General features: G+C 42.9%; 2 protein-coding genes across 4 annotated transcripts; one reads left to right on the top strand and one right to left on the bottom strand.

The window, feature by feature from the left end:
* Positions 1-577: 577 nt before the first annotated feature.
* On the bottom strand, positions 578-7905 carry glmna (glomulin, FKBP associated protein a). 2 transcript variants are annotated; one of them, XM_085440324.1, is made up of 18 exons: positions 7846-7905; positions 7291-7416; positions 7094-7207; positions 6890-6998; positions 4396-4684; positions 4164-4263; positions 3872-4053; positions 3656-3709; positions 3462-3492; positions 2934-3023; positions 2799-2840; positions 2569-2642; positions 2398-2482; positions 2195-2304; positions 1584-1647; positions 1327-1462; positions 1032-1102; positions 578-933 (listed from the first exon to the last, which is right to left on the bottom strand). In XM_085440324.1, the coding sequence occupies exons 1-18, from the start codon at positions 7897-7899 to the stop codon at positions 844-846; spliced, it is 1821 nt and encodes a 606-aa protein (XP_085296450.1). In that variant the 5' UTR covers positions 7900-7905; the 3' UTR covers positions 578-843. The 2 variants fall into 2 exon arrangements, with proteins under 2 accessions (XP_085296450.1, XP_085296451.1); XM_085440325.1 differs by having other exon boundaries at positions 7291-7413; positions 7846-7902.
* Positions 7906-8285: 380 nt separating this feature from the next.
* On the top strand, positions 8286-19367 carry rpap2 (RNA polymerase II associated protein 2). Of its 2 annotated transcripts, none has more exons than XM_085440321.1 (12): positions 8286-8343; positions 8539-8584; positions 8711-8825; positions 10042-10140; positions 10235-10300; positions 10401-10489; positions 10598-10633; positions 10718-11756; positions 11851-11954; positions 12151-12231; positions 14046-14114; positions 19173-19367. In XM_085440321.1, exons 1-12 carry the CDS (start codon positions 8301-8303, stop codon positions 19315-19317), a joined length of 1932 nt encoding a protein of 643 aa, XP_085296447.1. In that variant the 5' UTR covers positions 8286-8300; the 3' UTR covers positions 19318-19367. The 2 variants fall into 2 exon arrangements, with proteins under 2 accessions (XP_085296447.1, XP_085296448.1); XM_085440322.1 differs by lacking the exon at positions 19173-19367 and adding an exon at positions 14746-14951.
* Positions 19368-19580: the final 213 nt, after the last annotated feature.

Here is a 19580-nt window from a genome sequence, read left to right as displayed (position 1 = left end):
TATCACCAAATTTTGCAAAGTTTTTTAAAAATGGTTGAATGAATGAAAGGAAGTATTTTCTCAAGATTGGACTATTGCTGCTCTCTTCTCTGGCATTAATGAAAAGTTGCTCTCTCTCTTGTCAAAACGCGCCTGTGGCCTCGATGTACGTAGCAGAACCTCTGACCCCACGTGTGCCTGCTCACAGCCTCGGGTTGGACCCTTCAGGCTGTGCTAAAGGCAAGAATTTAAATCTGTAGGTGATTTTGCTTTTTCAGGCCCCCTCACATCTGGAATGACCTACCTGAGAAGATCGAGCGCACAGAGCCAGACTTCCTTTGAATCACTGCTTAAATCTAAATTCTATAGACTTAATTTTAAACAATTCTGTTACATGGGATACATTTTATTACTTTAAGTGTGTTTACCCTTTTGCACTTTGTAAACTTATGTATCGTTTTGTGAGCTACTTTTCTGAGTCTTTTTTTGTTTTTACCTTTATAACCTATAGCATCTCTTTGTGCTAGAGTGTTCTGGGCAACACAGGCTGCATGAACTTGAGATATTTTTGTGACGGCAGGAGAAACTGAAGCTTCCAAAGGTTACAAATTATTTTTACCAAACCACAACTTTTTTACACTTTCACCAAAAATGAAAACACTTGATTTAACCTGCAAGTACAAAAGTTTGAAAGTTTATTACAGAGCTGATACAAACTTGCCTTTTCTTTTTCTTTTTTTAAACTTCTAATTGACAATGTATGCAACATTTTATAATTACACTGTAAAACAAAGAGACCAGCAGTGCACTAGCACTTTGTTTTGAAACAAGTAACAGTTTTCTGTTTGAGATGAGCTTGTGTGGTTACAGGTTGTCCTTCACCTCGATGAGTTCCTCTATCCGTGCCAACACGCTCTCAATCATGTCAAACGTGTGCAGGGCAGAGTGCAGAGCCTGGCAGGACCAATGAAAATGCAGTCAGGAACATCACAGTGCTTTCTTAATCCCCACACGCATAAATACGTAGTATGATATCTGACTGTGTTACTCACCTGAATCTGTGACTCTGGTGTCATGCTGGGCAGCTCCTCACCACCAACAGACACAGAAAGTACAGACTCTTCTGTGAAGAAACAAATGCTGTCAGAAAGCCTCCTCTGAACACTTTTGATGATGCTACATGTTGAAAAGTGCCATTAAGAAGTCGTTTGAGTTGGGACGAGTACAAAAGAAGCCTGAGAAAAATGAAGCCAAGCTACCTACAAAATAGAACCCCTCCTGTGCATGCATAGAGTCTCTATGTTGTACTAAAAAACTGGAAATTAAAGTAAGTGTTGCTGATCTGACCTTTAGCCTTGCTCTTCTTGGCCTCCATTGTGTTCTGCAGCTCTCTTTCATAGTGGGCCCTGGACATGTTCACACCAACACGAAGAGGCTTCATGAACATATCTTCTACTTTATACAGTTCTGTCCAGATGCCGGTCTTCAGCAGCATCAGAAAGCACAGATAGAGAAAGCTTATATACCCTTATAGGCCATCATGAAGGTGAACAGCTTGTTTTAAAATGTAATTTTTGGTGTTTTCAGCTCAACAGTGCACTCACCTGGTTCTCTGTCACTTTGTCTCTGATGACCAGGTAACGCAGCAGATTTAGAGACTCCATGACTCTGTAGAGATCAACACACACATGCGCTATTTCTTAATCTACCTTCCAGACATTTCCAAAACTTTCAACTACTCTCGTCCATAAAGTCCGAGATTTTGTTGTTAAATAATGACTTCTGATCAGGGCGACACGTACACTCAACCAGCCACACCGATTCAACTGCTCATTAATTCAAATATCTAATCAGTCAATCACATGGCAGCAACTTAAGTGCATTTAATAAGTGACCAGTGAGTATATTTTACTGGCCTTTTTTAAAAACTATAAAATCAACAGCAATACTACTTTGTTTATACTTATTGCACAATTTAATATAAAAAGCACCAAAGGATGTTTGTTTTTTAAAATCTTATCGAGAAAAAGACATAAAATTCCTCTTGATTACACAGAAGTGTCCAATTAAATTTAAACATCTCATATTTTCTCAGGAAGAAACAAAATTAAACAATGTAATACTTTCTTTTAAACTGTGTATGATCCTTTTTAACAGTGCGTGTTGGGGCTGGCTGTCACACTCCTGTGACCCGCATTAGTGTGTGTGCACAGACCTGTCCAGGTACTGCAGGAGGTCAGTCTCTGGGCCATCTGGAAGAATAAGAACCTTACGCAGCAGAGGCATGAGCTGAATGCCTTCAAACCAGACGTTACTGTTACCTGGCTGGAGACAGAGCGATAAAGATTCTTTTAGGTCCCCCAAGAAATTTTAAACATGGCCCACACTGCCATTTTTTCCTTTAATGTACATCTTCACCTGCAGGGCAATGTCTATCTGATTCTTGATATTTTTAATGATGTAGCCTTCAACTCCTGAGTGGTTACTCGTCTTCAACATGTACCTGAAACAAGGACACAGGTCGCTTGCAGTGGGAAGTGGAAAAGACACATTTCTGATTAATTTTCAGGGAAGAAAGGTGGAGCTCACTGGAAGAATCTGTACTTGGCTTCAGTGTTGAACTTATCAATGCTCAGCTGGAAAACCTTCAGTCCTTTAGTTCTCTGAAGACAAAAAGAAGTATCGTCAAAATTGAGTCCCAAGATAAGTTTCATTCTAGGTACCAAAAACGAGATGAAGGTGACACAAATGAAAGCCGATTTCAAACCAAATGATCTGACATTAGATTTTAAACACATCAAAATTGATTAAAAACTTACCAGTTCATGCTTTGGACATATCGTCATGACCTTTATTAAGTTCTGAAATTAAACACTGACATTAATAACATTATATGACGCACACAAAACACAACAGTAGACCCAACAGGTCTATAATGAAGCGACTGCATTCACCTGAGGGACTGTGAGGAAGGTTTTAATCTCCAGCAGGTCGGCACGCAGACTGCCGTCCTCGACTCGCACCAGACTTTTCTCATACAGCTCCTGTGTGATGCACATCCATCATACACTGATGACTGCTTTTAATGTGCAGAAGAAGATTTAAGTAACACAGTGACCATTTACACTGGCAGGTAACGACCCTTACAGCCTCATTCTTTTTCTTCTTTGGCTTCTTCTGATTGGCTATTATAAGAAAAAATGTGGGGAACCTCAAGTTTTAGAGTCTAAAGCCTCTCCAAATGCTAACCTCATTATTTGAAAACTTGGCCATGTTGAATATGAGCATCCAAGATGATGACCGTACATATCAAACCATAAGAAAAACTTTTCATAAGCTTTTAAACATGTTGTGTTTAATTAAAATAGCACCATGGAAATATATAGGATTAAATCCAGGAGTCACGTATTGACTCCTGGATGATTAAGGTCATTATAATTTATGTAATAAATAACTAATAAATAAGTAAAAATGTCACCTACCAGTCCTTTCTGAAGCTTGGACTCCTCAGTTCTATAAAAGATAGATATCACTGATTACAGGTTGATCATTAAAGTGGACACTTATGGTATATGTGTGTGTTATATATGTGTGTATAATGTGCATATTCATATTTTACAGCTTTTGTAAAACGCTAACAAAGATTATAACACGACACATTATTATGTCATGTTACCTGGACAGGAGGACAGAGACGTGCTCGATGTTACATCGAAGACTGAACACGGGACTGCAGAGAGAATACGGAGTGTTGGGAGCATTAACATTATTTAAATGTTTCAGTATTTGATAATGTAGAACTACTGAAACACCCAAGTACAGATTCATTTCAAGCCAAGTGTGAATAATCCCACATTGTGCATCCCAGGAGAAAAATATGTTTACAAAATACCTGAAAACAGTGGGGAAGGTGTCTGCAGCCAGGTGATGGACAAACACCAGATGAGCCAAGCTGGCCAAAGACTCTTTAGGATAACGCACCACCTCCTCGAGAAAGCCGGGAACCTGCTTTCTCTTCAAAAGAGGCTGGTGCACGAGACTGCTGAGGGACTCCCCGATAGAACCGAGGATGTTCTGCAGGACACAGAAAACCACGATTACCACGATATGCAAGTACGTGACGAACCGATGACATATTAGAAACCAGCAATGACACCATTTACACGTTTGAAAAATGGGTTTACCAAAATCTCGGTGGCAAAAGTCCTGAGGGGGGACAGAGCCAGCGTGTCAGGATCCTTGAGGTGTACTTCCAACAGAGGATGACTCAGACTCTTCATACAGCTCAAGAGGAGACAAACAAAAAGGAAGCCTCAGCATCATCAGTTTTCAAGAGCCCTGCAGCGCTTTTCTATGACATTATGTCGGACTATCAAACGTGAGTCTGAGCTGGAAAACGCATTTTTTTTCACTCACAACTTCAGAAGTTCTGTCCGCAGCTCATCCTCTTTATCCTTCCCCTGTCTGCCCACAGTCCTGTTTGCAGTCTCGCTCTGCATCTCATTATTCAGCAGGTTATGCCTGACTTCTTGAACAAAAGGTCTGACGAAATCTATCATGTCAGTGCAGCACCGGCAAAACGAAAAGACGTCATCCTCCTCTTGCTCCTTGGTGTGAGGGAGAGGCAGTTTGGCCACCTGGTCCAGCACGGACGACAGCGCCATGCCCAAGGATGACGCCTTACGGCCGCCCAGGCGCACGAGCACTGTTCGAAGCGAGAAAAAGAGAATACATCACAATAATAATAGCAAGAAAAAGCACCCAAACAGCAATATGCAACATATACAGTCAGCTCCATAAATATTGGGACATCGACACAATTCTAACATTTTTGGCTCTATACACCACCATAATGGATTCCAAATGAAACAAACAAGATGTGCTTTAACTGCAGACTGCCAGCTTTTATTTGAGGGTATTTACATCCAAATCAGGTGAACGGTGTAGAAATTACAACAGTTTGCATAAGTGCCTCCCACTTGTTAACGGACTAAAAGTAAGGGGACAGGATAAGAACCATAAATCAAACTTTCACTTTTTAATACTTGGTTGCAAATCCTTTGCAGTCAATCACAGCCTGAAGTCTGGAACACATAGACATCACCAGACGCTGGGTTTCATCCCTGGTGATGCTCTGCCAGGCCTCTAATGCAACCGTCTTCAGTTCCTGCTTGTTCTTGGGGCATTTTCCCTTCAGTTTTGTCTTCGGCAAGTGAAATGCATGCTCAGTCGGATTCAGGTCAGGTGATTGACTTGGCCATTGCAAAACAGTCCACTTCTTTCCCTTCAAAAAACTCTGCTTTTGCAGTATGCTTTGGGTCATTGTCCATCTGCACTGTGAAGCGCCGTCTAATGAGTTCTGAATCACTTGGGTGAATATATGAGCAGATAATACTGCCCGAAACACTTCAGAATTCATTGTACTGCTTTTGTCAGCAGTCACATCATCAATAAATACAAGAGAACCAGCTCCACTGGCAGCCATACATGCCCATGCCATGACACTTGCAGCACCATGCTTCACAGATGAGGTGGTATGCTTAGGATCATGAGCACTTCCTTTCCTTCTCCATACTCCTCTCTTCCCATAACTCTGGTACAAATTGATCTCGGTCTCATCTATCCATAGGATGTTGTTCCAGAAGTGTGAAGGCTTTTTTTTAGATGTCGTTTGGCAAACTCTAATCTGGCCTTCCCGTTTTTGGGGCTCACCAATGGTTTACATCTTGCGGTGAACCCTCTGTATTCCCACTGGTGGAGTCTTCTATTGATTTTTGACTTTGAGAGTGTTCTTGATCTGGCCAACTGTTGTGAAGGGTGTTTTCTTCACCAGGGAAAGGATCCTTCGGTCATCCACTATAGTTGTTTTCCGTCTTCCGGTGTTCTGACAAAGCATCCTACTTTGGCAAAACGTCCTACCGTAAGTAGTTTATCCACATTTCTGCTGTCACAGAGTAATTCCAGCACAAATTTAAGTGGGTATGACGGTTTGCCACTTACCTTTGCCCATCAGAGTATGTTTCTAGCTCATAATTATAAAGCCAGGACGGCTTGCCACTTCATTTTACCTGTCAGAGTATGCCTCTAGCTCTTATTAACAAAGGAAAAATGATTTGCCACTTCATTTTAGCTGTTAAAGTATGCTTCTAGCTCAGATTAACAAAGGTAGGACAATTTGCCACTAAATTTTAGCTGTTAAAGTATGCTTGTAGGTCACATTCAAAAAGGTAGGATGGTTTGGCACTTCATTTCGTGTTGTGCGCATGCGCAAAAACAACGGGTAGGATGGTTTGTAGGTAGGATGGATTTCCAGAATACCGGGTCTTTTGGTGTTGCTGAGCTCACCGGTGCATTCCTTCTTTTTGAGAATGTTCCAAACAGTTGTTTTGGCCACGCCTAATGTTTTTGCTATCTCTCCGATGGGTTTGTTTTGTTTTTTCCAGCCTAATGATGGCTTGCTTCACTGATAGCGACAGCTCTTTGGATCTCTTCTTGGCAGTTGACAGCAACAGGTTGCAAAGGCAAATAGCACACTTGAAATGAACTCTGGAGCTTTTATCTGCTCATTGTAATTGGGATAATGAGGGAATAACACACACCTGGCCATGGAACAGCTGAGAAGCCAATTGTCCCATTACTTTTGGTCCCTTAACAAGTGGGAGGCACTTATGCAAACTGTCGTAATTCCTACACTGTTCACCTGATTTGGATGTAAATACCCTCAAATGAGAGCTGACAGTCTGCAGTTAAAGCACATCTTATTCGTTTCATTTGGAATCCATAGTGGTGGTGTATAGAGCCAAAAATGTTAGAATTGTGTCGATGTCCCAATATTTATGGAGCTGACTGTATGTAAGACAAGAAGAAAACCAGTAAGAAGAGTAGCATGATGACTAAAAAGATTCTTTACCTTTCTGTAAAGGCTTCAAGAGCAGATGGAGGCTCTCTGCTATTGTATCAGGATCATCCTGCTCCAGCTGCTCCAACAGGCCGATCAGCAGCTCTTTCGGTCTGCACGTCTGCAAAAACAACCACAAAGATCACCCTTACAATGCCACATTCATCCAGTTTTCATCAGTGATGTTTTATCTTAAGTCCACTCCTGACCACTGACCTCCAGCAGGTGGTTAAAAATGGCCAGACACTGAGGAAGATTCTTGTCTTCTTTCTTCAGCAGGACCTGGATCAGCGGAGGCAGCAGGTTCCAACCCATGCATCTCACAATCTCCTGCACAGATGAAGACAGTTACACAGATGAGTGTGTGACAAACCTGAGAAGCAGCGATTGGTGTCAACTTTGAGAAACGTTACCTGATTCTTTTCATCCAGCACAATACTGAGGACCTGCGCGCTGTTTCCCTCCTCGATACAAGTCTGCCCAGCAACCGTGAAGATGTTGTGATCCTCGGTGGTGTAGCTGTCGTCTGGAAGAGCCTGCTGCATGAAAAAGAGACAAACAAGTGGGTAAAAATAGAGAAAACAGACATTTTAAACAGTTACTTATTAAATATTATATTCTATCAAATATCTCAAAGACACAATCCTGGCATATTACACTCTGGTTTGGGTTCAGAACACAGTCGCCCCCTCTGCTTTTAAGATTAGGCTTTTTGATAAAGTTTACAGTTAGATCAGGTGACCCTGAACCATCCCTTAGTTTTGCTGCTACCTCAGGCTGCTGAGGGACTTCCCATGATCCACTGAAGATTTCTCCTCTATTCCCGTCTTCACTAACTGAGCATTTATACACTGCTGCTGTATACCAGCATCCAGGTTGGTGCCAGTGGCTGTGCCGACATGCTGTTTAGGGAATTGATATCAGAATGAAGGAGTGGATGTGGGTTACAAGTACCACTGAATACTTACACATCTTTGGACCACCTCACTGAGCTGCTCCAGAGCCATCCCTGCTGTCTTCATACGGGTGTTGTCCTCATGCAGAAGTCCTCAAAAACAGGGGAAACTTCAAGTATATAAAAAAAAAACAGGTCCAAAGGTGTCAGAGGTTAAGTTCTGTGCCTGTGTGACTGTAAACACAGCAGAGCAGCAGGGATGCTAACCCCGCTCCGAATTAGCCGAACAGTGGCTAGCCAAACAAATTCACCGCCACGAAAAGAGCCGTTGGTGTGGACGCAAACGGGACCGAGGTGAAGGGGACACGTACCTCAGCTCAACTTCCACAAACAGCCCGGTGAAAAAAAAAAGCACACACACACTACACGCTACGGACGCACCGCGCGAACGTGAAGTTGTCCCCCTGGCTTGCCGTAGATGGAGATACGTCACAGGTCAAAGTTGAAAGTGTAGAAAACAGAAACAGCATGGAGATGGATGAGAGAAGAAGGAGCGGGAGCTCCAAAAAGGGTTCGTTAAAAGCCTGTTTTTTTGTTTCTCGGGTTTTAGAGAGGTGTTTACAGCGTTGTGGAGGGTTACACGGATCTCAGAGCGCTCACAGCTGGCTTGTGTAGCCGTTGGTTGGTTGGTAGAGTAACGACATCTCTTCCTTCAGAGATTCGTTTAACTCGTATATTCAATTTTTTTTTGTTGTTTGTGAGGCAGGTGGGAAACGTGTCAAAGCACTCGCCGCGGAGGAAGAAGCGAGAAGGTGAGAAACCCCTACTCCACCAGGACATCTCTACTGGACGCTTCAGCTGCACCAGTAATCATTACCAAACATTTGTTGGTTGTGGAGTAAACACAGACACTTCTTCACGTGTGTGCTTTGTGTCAGGAGAGAGGAGCTGAAGGAGAAGCTGAGGGAGAAGTTGGAGCTGGAGAAGAGAGCTTTGAAGGTGGTGGAGCGGCTCCTGGACGACAGTGTGGCTGAGGACTTCCTAGTGGACTGTGTATGTGTCACCGGTGACTTTAGACAGGGCACAAGCTTTAGGCAAACCAGGAGACGAAGTCTTTCCTCACTGCTCTCACGCACAGGTCCTGTTACCCTTACATCACTGCCAAGCCTCTGTCATACTAAACCCGTCTCTTTTATTCACACACCATGTCTGCCACGATTAATTAGAATCTCACAGTCTCAGAACATGGCCCAATCTGCAGTTTCCAGGGTTTATAATTGCCATGACATCCCTATGATTGAGGTTTTGCTATTGGCCCAGTATAACGCAGCCTGGCTCTAGCATGCTATTTAGACTTGTTAGGAATTTGAATACACCGCCTCACTGGTAGCAGTGCCATTGCCTCACAGCAACAAGGACCTGAGGAGTATGCTAAGTTCACTACAGCCAGGCTTTGTTTGCGTTAGCTGTTGACAAAGCTTAAAACCCCAGTCGGAGATAATGGACATCATTATGATGGTTATCACCTTTCTTTAACTAGGCTTGTTGTTACGGGATGTCATATTCTACTCTTCTTCCACACAGAATGATCCCTGTGAATGCTGTCTAATCAGACTCTATAAGGTTATAAGGATAAAATGCTGTCAAAAGTCTCTAACGAACAGCAAAAATATTACAATAAAATGCAAAACTGTTACAGACAACGCAAGATATTAATGCTGTGGAAAAATGTCAATCATGGCATCTAGTGCTTAGAAGGATAAAATAAACAACGTAATGTATCCGGCATTAGTTACCATGGTGATGTAGCCAGGTGAAAAGAGAGACACTTTTGTGGCACAGAAAATTCTGACTTCAAGTTCGACATAACTCGCTAACCCATAATCTCATTCTGTAGTGCCTTTCTGTGTGGAGTTTGTTCCCCCTGTGTCTGTGTGGATTCCCTCCAGATACTCAGGCTTCCTGTCACAGACCAAATGCATCCATAATTGGTTAGCTGGTCGGAGCTGTGAATGGTTGCCTGTATCTGTGTGTTAGCTTTGTGATGGACTGGCAACCAGTCTAGGGTGGACTCTGCCTCTCACCCTATGACAGCTGAGATACGCTGTGTAAACACACACTTTTTTTTCCATTTCTGATGACAGACTTTAGATTACATGCAGGTTTTCTGTCAATATTCAGATAATTTAAAATGTCAAGCAATATTAATTTTACACAAATTTAAACCAGAGAAAAGCTGCAAAGTAACCGAGTTCTCTTTACTTCACAGGCCAAAATGATCACCCCAGCTAATTACAGAGATACTGTAGAGGAGAGGTCTATTGCTAAGCTGTGCGGTTATCCCATCTGTCCTAATAAACTGGGCAAGGTAAGGCCACTGATATTGCATTTTGTTTGCAAATAATAAACATCTCCATGTCTCATATGTGATGACTGAGTCTGTGGTGCTGTTCACTTTCTAGATCCCATCTCAACAATACAAAATTTCTACTAAGACCAATAAAGTGTATGACATCACAGAGCGCAAGGTGAGTGTTTCTACATGAAATAGTTTTTTTTTGTTTGTTTTTTACACTTGCCAGAATGCGCTTAAAGACACATTTTGGTCTTTGCTTCTTTTGTCTTTAGTGTTTTTGCAGTAATTTCTGCTACAAAGCCTCCAAAGCGTTTGAGCTACAAATACCAAAGACGCCTCTTTGGGTTGGGCAACATGAGAGGTGTGTGTGTGTGCTGCTTCTCATCTCTGTCCTAAATCACCTGATTGATCTAATCGTTGAATGCAGTGATGTTCTGTATAATGTCTTTGCTCCCTTTCTCTCTCTCAGTCCTCCTGAAATTAAGTTGTTGAAGCAAGGAGAACGGTACGTAATAAGTTTCGTGTTTAGTTTTCCATATTTAGCCTTATAAATAGAAAGACTGATCCAGGGTTACATGTGTGCATTCAGTGGGAGCTCTGGTGAGGAGGTGATGCTGTCTGAGAGGTGTCTAAAAGAGGAGGACGTCGAGAACCCTGTGGCTGCTCAGCACAAGGAGCTTCACGGCTCTCGGGATCATCCTGCTGGAGGCAGCCACAGTGATGTCAGTGACGACGAACATGAGCAGGACTTTGTCTCCAGCGTGGTCTCTCAGCAGCAGAGACCCCGGGTCCACTGGGGTGACCTGCCTAAATGCTCAGATGAGAATGAGAAAGGACAACAAAGGAATTCTGAAACAAGAAAGATAAACACCAAAGAGGGGAATGAAGAAAAGATCGAACCTCCTCAGAGTCAGAATACAGAGGAACAGAGAAGTATGATAGAAGATGAGGAAAGAAAAGAGGCAGACGTGCGTAAAACTGAAGTTACCGATGCTGAAAAACCCAAAGAGCGGCAGGTGACACATACGGACCAGGCGGCATCACAAGAGAGAGAGTTGTCTGAGCTTTCTGGTGTGGAAGAGACTACAGCTGAGATGAGCGTGTGCAGTTTATCGGAGACGGTAACTCACAGCGTTCCTCGCTCAAACCCTCCAACAGAAAGTAAACAAATTCCTGCCACTAATCAGAACAGCCACGGCCAGCAAGAGCTCAACATCACGCAGGTGGGTATGAGCAAGAGGGGGGCAGCTGGGCTGCGAGGTCTACTGAAGAACCACGCCGAAGTCAAACCTGACTCTGTACGGATGAATCTGCTCGATTGCCTAAAAAACACATTGAAGGAGTGGTGTACCGATGAGACGTTAACGTTCCTGTACGGCTCCGATCACTCCCTTGGTTCTCCCTATGCCGAGGTAAGAGAAGAAGAAGGCAAAGAGGAGTTGGATGAAGATGACCTTGAGGATGAGGTGACAGCCGACAACAGCGAGGACAAGAAGAGGCCGTCAGCTGCAGCTCCAAACTATGACACGCTGCGGAGGGAGACCCAGGATCTAGAGCTCCGGGTCAGGGAATTTTATAAGGGCACGTGGATTCTGCCTGACGAGAAAGAGGAGCCCAATAGAAAGCAGGTAAGTGCATATTAAAAGACTTGCTTTAAGAGTTTGAGTTTAAATTAGGTGAGCTCACAGAGTGAGTTTTGTTCTTAAACCGTCCCCACACCAGGTGACAGTCCAGGAAAGCATCAAGGATCCGGTCCTGCCGCTCGTTGACTCTCATGCTCAGAACCTCATCCAGAAACGAATCACAGTGGAGAAACTCTCCAGCTGGTGCGTGTTTGTCCTTTATTTCTTGGATGTGGCACACGGAGCTTTATTAATTTCTTTTCCTGGTTTTTCTTCAACAGCTGTGAAGGTCCCGTGAACCTCACTGCTGCACAGTTTGACATAGCTGCACATAATCATGATTTTCATGATCAGTTCATCTTAATTCTTTGCTCTCTTGTCTTGTGGTTGTGCTGTGCAGCCTCAGAAACATTGTAGGTCCACTGCATCTCACCATGATTGACATCACTACCGACCTGAACAACCTGGTGCGGACGTTCAGGTCAGTACACTACACACTCAGTCTGATATGTGCTGTCTGCTAGTGTGCCACCAGAAAGGGGACACACACACACACACACACACGAGAGGGGAGGCGAGGCAGGTGTGAGTTTATAGTGGATGAGCTCTAGAAATGTGTCAAAAATTGCTGTTAAATTTAATTCATGTTAAGGAAAGGAAACCTAGCATTGAAACTGTGCCTTGTTCTGTGGGTTCATATTAAGCTCAGAAACATAATAGTGAAACTTGATTGTTTGTATGTAACTGAATGGCAGTTTACTTTTGAACAGCTGCAGGATATAGACGTGTCCCGTTTACCCTCTTTGTCATAAACCTAAATCTTTCACTTTTGCAAATTGGTGAGCTTTTGCACAACTATGAGCATTTATTATAGCCATGCCATACAACCCCAGCTGCAAAAAATGTTGGGATGCTGCGTAAAATGTAAATAAAAACAGAATGCAACCATTTCCAAATCTCACAAACACTGATTATACAAAGAATAGAAAACATATCAGATGTCTAAACTGAGACATTTCACGATTATGTGAAAAATATTAGGATCAAGACTGAGCAGCTAGGGTATCATGTCAGACAAGAATGAGACACATGCCTCTTCCAAAAAGATGCTACACAGCAGTAAAAACGACTCTGTATTTGGACTCTATTCATAATTAACTGTTATCACACCACATTGGATCTACTGAGAAACACTGAAAATCAAGCTACATAGAACAGGAAACTAACTGATTAGTTATCTGTTGTGATTTCGATCTCCTCTTTTATCTCCTTGCATGAGCAAAACATGCCATGAATGTTCTTGGAATCGCTCTTATTCTTCAGAAGAACTCAAAGAAATGAGTCTAACGTGTATTTAATGAGTTGATTTCATCTAAATTCCACAACACACAGTTGTTTAGCTCTGCTTCCCCCTACAGGCACACATGAAGTATGACGAACAGTAGTTTTATTGACTCTTTAAAACTTGTACTTTTTTCATGTGATGGGGCTAAATGTCTGCTTCAAAGAGAATTATGTCTGTTTTCTGAGAAAGTGTTTTAATCTCCTGCACATCAAAATAAGTATTACGAAATGTCATATATCTCACAGTGTGCCACACATGCCAGCATGCATGACACCAGGACTGGGTAGAATGAATTATTATATACGCTTGCTGTTTTTACTCAGTCAGCATAGCAGTATGGCTTCTGTTTCTCTATAAGAATGACAGAGCTCTGTTTTAAGAAAAAAATAGGGGGGGGGGGTTTAAACTTGTGCCAGAATTGAGCATTTCCTGCCTTAGACACACCCTGGATTGCCATTGGCTGCTTAGGATGTTTTCAACAGCCCTGCTGTTAAATCACTGTGTCTGTGATTTAAACGCACATCAGGCTATGGAGCAACACCGCCACGGCCCTGCTTCCGGGAATTGTCTTTGTGCTGTCAAGAGGCCCCAATAACAAGAGGCTCAAACCAAAGAAAATACACAGCGCTGGCAGAAAGACATAAATCATTGCTGCATGCAGTGTTTTTGGTTGTTGCTCTTGGTCTGTGCACAATTTATATTTCTATTATTTATATCTAGAATGAAGCATTTCTGCAGACTATCTGCAGAGGGACACAGATGTATGGTGACTGTGGCCCAGAACATATAGCGGGTTATGATTTGATGTCCAGCTGCTCCAGTCGGAATTCTGAAATGTCGATGGGCGAGATACTGGAACTGCTGTGCATCCTCCATAAAATGTGCACGCACGCGCGCGCACACACACACACACACACACTGTACTTAACAGTGGTGCTTTATGTTCACAGGTTCACCAACAAAAACATCATCCATAAAACTCCAGAGTGGACCCTCATAGCTGTGGTGCTTCTGCATCTGTAAGTTTTGTGTGTGTGTGTGTGTGTGTGTGTGTGTGTGTGTGTGTGTGTGTGTGTGTGTGTGTGCGTGTGTGTGTGTGTGTACACACGTGTTTAAGTTTAATGTCAGCTGTCGAGCTGCTCCTCAGCAAGCCCGGTTGAACATTGGAGAGAAAAAAACATTGCAAGGAAATGAAGAACCATAGTTTCTCGGGAAATAGACCACGTCGGCCGTCTTTACCCGTGTGTGCAAATGTTTGCGTGCCTTGACAATGAGAAAAGTGTGTATTTAAAGTTTACTGTGCTGGTGTATGATAAGATTTATTCTTTTATTTTTTTATTTTTTTGTAAAACAAGCAAGAACCAGATTTCTAAGCAATAAATGAGCATTATAACGTATGACTGGGTGAAGATGACCCATATAGACACATACTGGATTTAACATTATGTTATTTCCAGTCTGGTGCATGAAGAGGTGCTTAAATCAGAGATGCAACAGCAATCTGCATTTTTAACACTGTTTGAAATTGAAAGAAAAGAATAAGAAGTCATCATGGTGCATTTGATAGACTGCTGTGTGCTTTGGCATAGTTTGGCACCTACCATATGGTCTGTGTGTGTTCGTGTGTATGTGTGTCTGTGTTGCTGGCAGTTCACGGACAGTTCCGTGCTGCTCCCGTCTAAGTACACAGAGACGCCTCATGGCCTTATCTGCACCTGATTACCTCTGTCCAGATCCGTGATGGAGGACAGAAGGCACACAGTTCCTGCGTATCCTTTATATTGCCCCGGGCTGGGAAACCTTTCACCTGACGCTGACGGCTGATTCTGATTTATTACTCCCTCAATGGTTCCTGGTCAGTTTGCTTTAATATCACGGCACACTGTGTGTCGTCTTGAACTTTAAAAGAAGTGTTGCACAGCTTTAGGTACTGTAGGGGATCTGCCACCAAGAGGCCTCTGAAACCTGCCCGACAGAAACTGTTGTGTAATTTTCAGGGAAATAAAGGGAATGAAATTCAACTTGTAAAACAGAACCAAGATTTCTCATCTGGGGTCTGAAGTGATTTTACTGTTGCAAAAAAAGAAAGATAAAAGGGTAAAAAGGTTAGTGAATGCTTTGGAATTACCAGGATTTCAGCACTGATTACTCACAAAGTGTGTTTGTCACATTGTGAATTATATGAAGCTCAGGCCGCCTTTTATGAGTAATCACTGCAGAAATCCTGGTAATTCCAAAGGGTTCACAGAGGGGTTTTGGGAACGGTGTCCATCTCTAATTCTGACAGTTGTTGTAATACATTTCCAGATTTGATTTTAAGAACGTACTGACTCCACTTCTGAACAGTCAAAATTCATTTGTAAATATTACCCTTTCATTGGTCAGATGTGACACTGGTGCTCTATGATTTCATCGGTTTCCATCCTTCCATTCCTCCATCATGAATAATTTGGTGCGCTGTCTTATCTGTCTGCTGCACGGCAGCTGTGGAGCTAGTCTGGCTGCTATTGTTCAGCCCAGCTGAATAATGGATGCCCCCCCTGCAACACTAGACCCTGGGCTGAACCGGAGATTGACCAGGAGTCTACCTCCTTTCTGGTAAGGGCAGGTAGAGAGGCGTGGGTGGGGGAGGATGATGGAGGTTGGAGACAGATGACAGAGGGCTACAGACAGTGAGTTTAGTGTTGGAGGGAAATATTCTTGCACTAACTTGACAAATACTCTGTTTTTTGTACTGATACTGTGAATCTGGCTTCATGTCACTCATGACTTGTCTGAGCTGCGGTCTTAAGATTGAGCAAGTGGTTGAACAGATAAAGTCCATCTCGTTTAAATTGGTGGAAACTTTGACCGTCTAACCTGATAAAAGATGAATCTCACTGTGTAATTTTCCATGTTACTGAAGGCATTTCCCAAATAGAAACACATTTATTTACCTTTTTTTTTTTTTTTTTTTTTAATTCAATAATTATTTACTTTTGATTTATTTCAAAAACAGTGGACAGTAAAACACTGGAGCCTCTCCAGCTGTCGTAGGGTGAGAGACCCACGATGGGCCGGTTGCCGGTCCATCACAGAGGCAACAAGCATCCGCGCTCACATTAACACCTGCAGTAAAATGTTGAGTCACCACTTAGCCGATCATGAATTTTGTTGGATTGTGGGAGGAAACCCGGAGCGCTCGTGGAAACAACCCACACGAGCACAGGGAGCACCCACGTGATCGGCGGATTTGAACCCAGGACTTTCTTGCTGTGAGGCACAGCGGTTGTTTTTTGTTTGTTTTTAAACAAATATACAGTGGGGCAAAAAAGTATTTAGTCAGCCACCGATTGTGCAAGTTCCCCCACTTAAAATGATGACAGAGGTCAGTAATTTGCACCAGAGGTACACTTCAACTGTGAGAGACAGAATGTGAAAAAAAAAAAATCCATGAATCCACATGGTAGGATTTGTAAAGAATTTATTCGTAAATCAGGGTGGAAAATAAGTATTTGGTCACCTCAAACAAGGAAAATCTCTGGCTCTCACAGACCTGTAACGTCTTCTGTAAGACGCTTTTCTGTCCCCCACTCGTTACCTGTATGAATGGCACCTGTTTGAACTCATCATCTGTATAAAAGACATGTGTCCACAGCCTCAAACAGTCAGACTCCAAACTCCGCCATGGCCAAGACCAAAGAGCTTTCGAAGGACACCAGGAAAAGTATTGTAGACCTGCACCAGACTGGGAAGAGTGAATCTACAATAGGCAAGCAGCTTGGTGTGAAAAAATCAACTGTGGGAGCAATCATCAGAAAATGGAAGACATACAAGACCACTGATAATCTCCCACGATCTGGGGCTCCACGCAAGATCTCATCCCGTGGGGTCAAAATGATCATGAGAACGGTGAGCAAAGATCCCAGAACCACACGGGGGGACCTGGTGAATGACCTGCAGAGAGCTGGGACCAAAGTAACAAAGGTCACCATCAGTAACACACTACAACGGCAGGGAATCAAATCCCGCAGTGCCAGACGTGTTCCGCTGCTGAAGCCAGTGCATGTCCAGGCCCGTCTGAAGTTTGCCAGAGAGCACATGGATGATACAGCAGCGGATTGGGAGAATGTCATGTGGTCAGATGAAACCAAAGTAGAACTTTTTGGTATAAACTCAACTCGTCGTGTTTGGAGGAAGAAGAATACTGAGTTGCATCCCAAGAACACCATACCTACTGTGAAGCATGGGGGTGGAAACATCATGCTATGGGGCTGTTTTTCTGCCAAGGGGACAGGACGACTGATCCGTGTTAAGGACAGAATGAATGGGGCCATGTATCGTGAGATTTCGAGCCAAAACCTCCTTCCATCAGTGAGAACTTTGAAGATGAAACGAGGCTGGGTCTTCCAACATGACAATGATCCAAAACACACCGCCCGGGCAACAAAGGAGTGGCTCCGTAAGAAGCATTTGAAAGTCCTGGAGTGGCCTGGCCAGTCTCCAGACCTCAACCCCATAGAAAATCTGTGGCGGGAGTTGAAAGTCCGTGTTGCTCGGCGACAGCCCCAAAACATCACTGCTCTCGAGAAGATCTGCATGGAGGAATGGGCCAAAATACCAGCTACTGTGTGTGCAAACCTGGTAAAGACCTATAGTAAACATTTGACCTCTGTTATTGCCAACAAAGGTTATGTTACAAAGTATTGAGTTGTATTTTTGTTATTGACCAAATACTTATTTTCCACCCTGATTTACGAATAAATTCTTTACAAATCCTACCATGTGGATTCATGGATTTTTTTTTTTTCACATTCTGTCTCTCACAGTTGAAGTGTACCTCTGGTGCAAATTACTGACCTCTGTCATCATTTTAGGTGGGGGAACTTGCACAATCGGTGGCTGACTAAATACTTTTTTGCCCCACTGTATCCGCATTTTGATGACGCAACACTGAAAGTCAAATTTGTTAGGCGTTCAGCTACTCAACAATTCAGAGCCTCTTTTGTCCTTATTTGGTTTCATAATGGGCAAAATGAGCCAGTTTAGGCTCTTTTGTTAGCGATGCTGTTATAGTGCATGCATATGTGGCTTTGCTGACACAAGCGAGGCCTTGCTGGGAAAAACAGCACCTTGATGGCAGCATACCTGTTTATGTCTCTCAGCATTAATGGACCTTCAGACATGCACACGTTCCCCCTGCATGTGCGTCCTTTTGAGCAGCCTGGAAGCTTCCACTTCTCTTTAGCCGACGTCTAGTTTTGTTTTTTGCTGTATTTTGTTTTCTGTGTGATTAATAATAATATGCACAGACGCCACTTATCAGTATGCCTCTCAGCAACCCCCACACTACAGCAAAGCTGAACATACACTCCTTTTACAGTGACTCAGCAGAGACTGAGCATTATTATGTTCACGAAAGTAGGATTGACCACACGGCAGTATCAGCTTGTGTCATATGAATATACACGACAGTGTTGGCCCAAGGCGCTGTGTGATTTTCTTTTTTCTTTTTGTAGACATACGCTGTGAAGTGTTTAAAATCTATTCTCTCATGTCGGTCTCTTTCTGCTTGACATTCAGAGCTCATCTTTACAGCTCTAAAAATGTAGTCGATGGCCAGATTTTAAAGTGTGTGTGTGTGTGTGTGTGTGTGTGTGTGTGTGTGTGTGTGTGTGTGTGTGTGTGTGAACACTTTCATGAATAAAAAAAGCAGGATATTTTTCTGCCTCAGGTCTGCAATAATTCTATTTGACCCGATCACTTTGCTGAGGAAAAACTCTATAAATAAAACTTTCGAGTTCGTTTTATTCAACAAATTTTATCTGTATGAGTCAGCAACCGCTGCTTTCTCATAGCACCGGCACCTTGGCGAAGAGAGGCCTGTGTGAGAACATGGCTTAAATAAGAACTGACTGCTAACTTTACACATCACGCTATTGAAGGCTGAACATGTCGTCTTTTACTTTTAGGGTAGTCATTATAATGCTTACAGATCCCTTTTGTAATTTCGAAGAACTGGGTTGCGTTTGTGTTGGAAGATAAGTCGCCCATTTAGTGTTGAGTTGGTTTGAATTTGTTGGTTTTTCACATTTCAGGTTGTCAGAGGTGTCTCCGTTGGTGCGAGAAGCCCTGAAGACTTCGGCATCTGTGGAGTATTTGAACACGCTGATGGTGGAGCTGGGTCTGCAGGAGCAGGACCTTCTGAATTTGGTCCAGCTGTTTAAATCCCCTGCGCACTGACACGGATACGGATAAAGCAATAAAACTGCACTCTTTGACTGTGTGACAAATGTTTGTTTGTTTGTTCTATTGTTTTCTGGATTGTCTGTTTCCACAAAATAAATGTATCAATAATAATAATAATAATAGTAGTAGTAGCAGGAAGTTGTGTGTTTTATCCTGCATGTTGTTGGAGACTGTTGGTGTTGCGCACACAATCTGTGGTGAGATATGCCCAAATCAGATCCTTGAAGTTTTAAAGCTGTGGATGTTTAACGTAGGCG

Source organism: Copadichromis virginalis, linkage group LG18, assembly GCF_057382275.1.
Source record: "Copadichromis virginalis isolate Kocher_CV1m ecotype Utaka linkage group LG18, C_Virginalis_male_GT1.1, whole genome shotgun sequence".
In the NCBI taxonomy this organism is placed as follows: Eukaryota; Metazoa; Chordata; class Actinopteri; order Cichliformes; family Cichlidae; genus Copadichromis; species Copadichromis virginalis.
The sequence above is the reverse complement of the archived record's forward strand: the minus strand, read 5'-3'. Positions and strand labels throughout refer to the sequence as shown.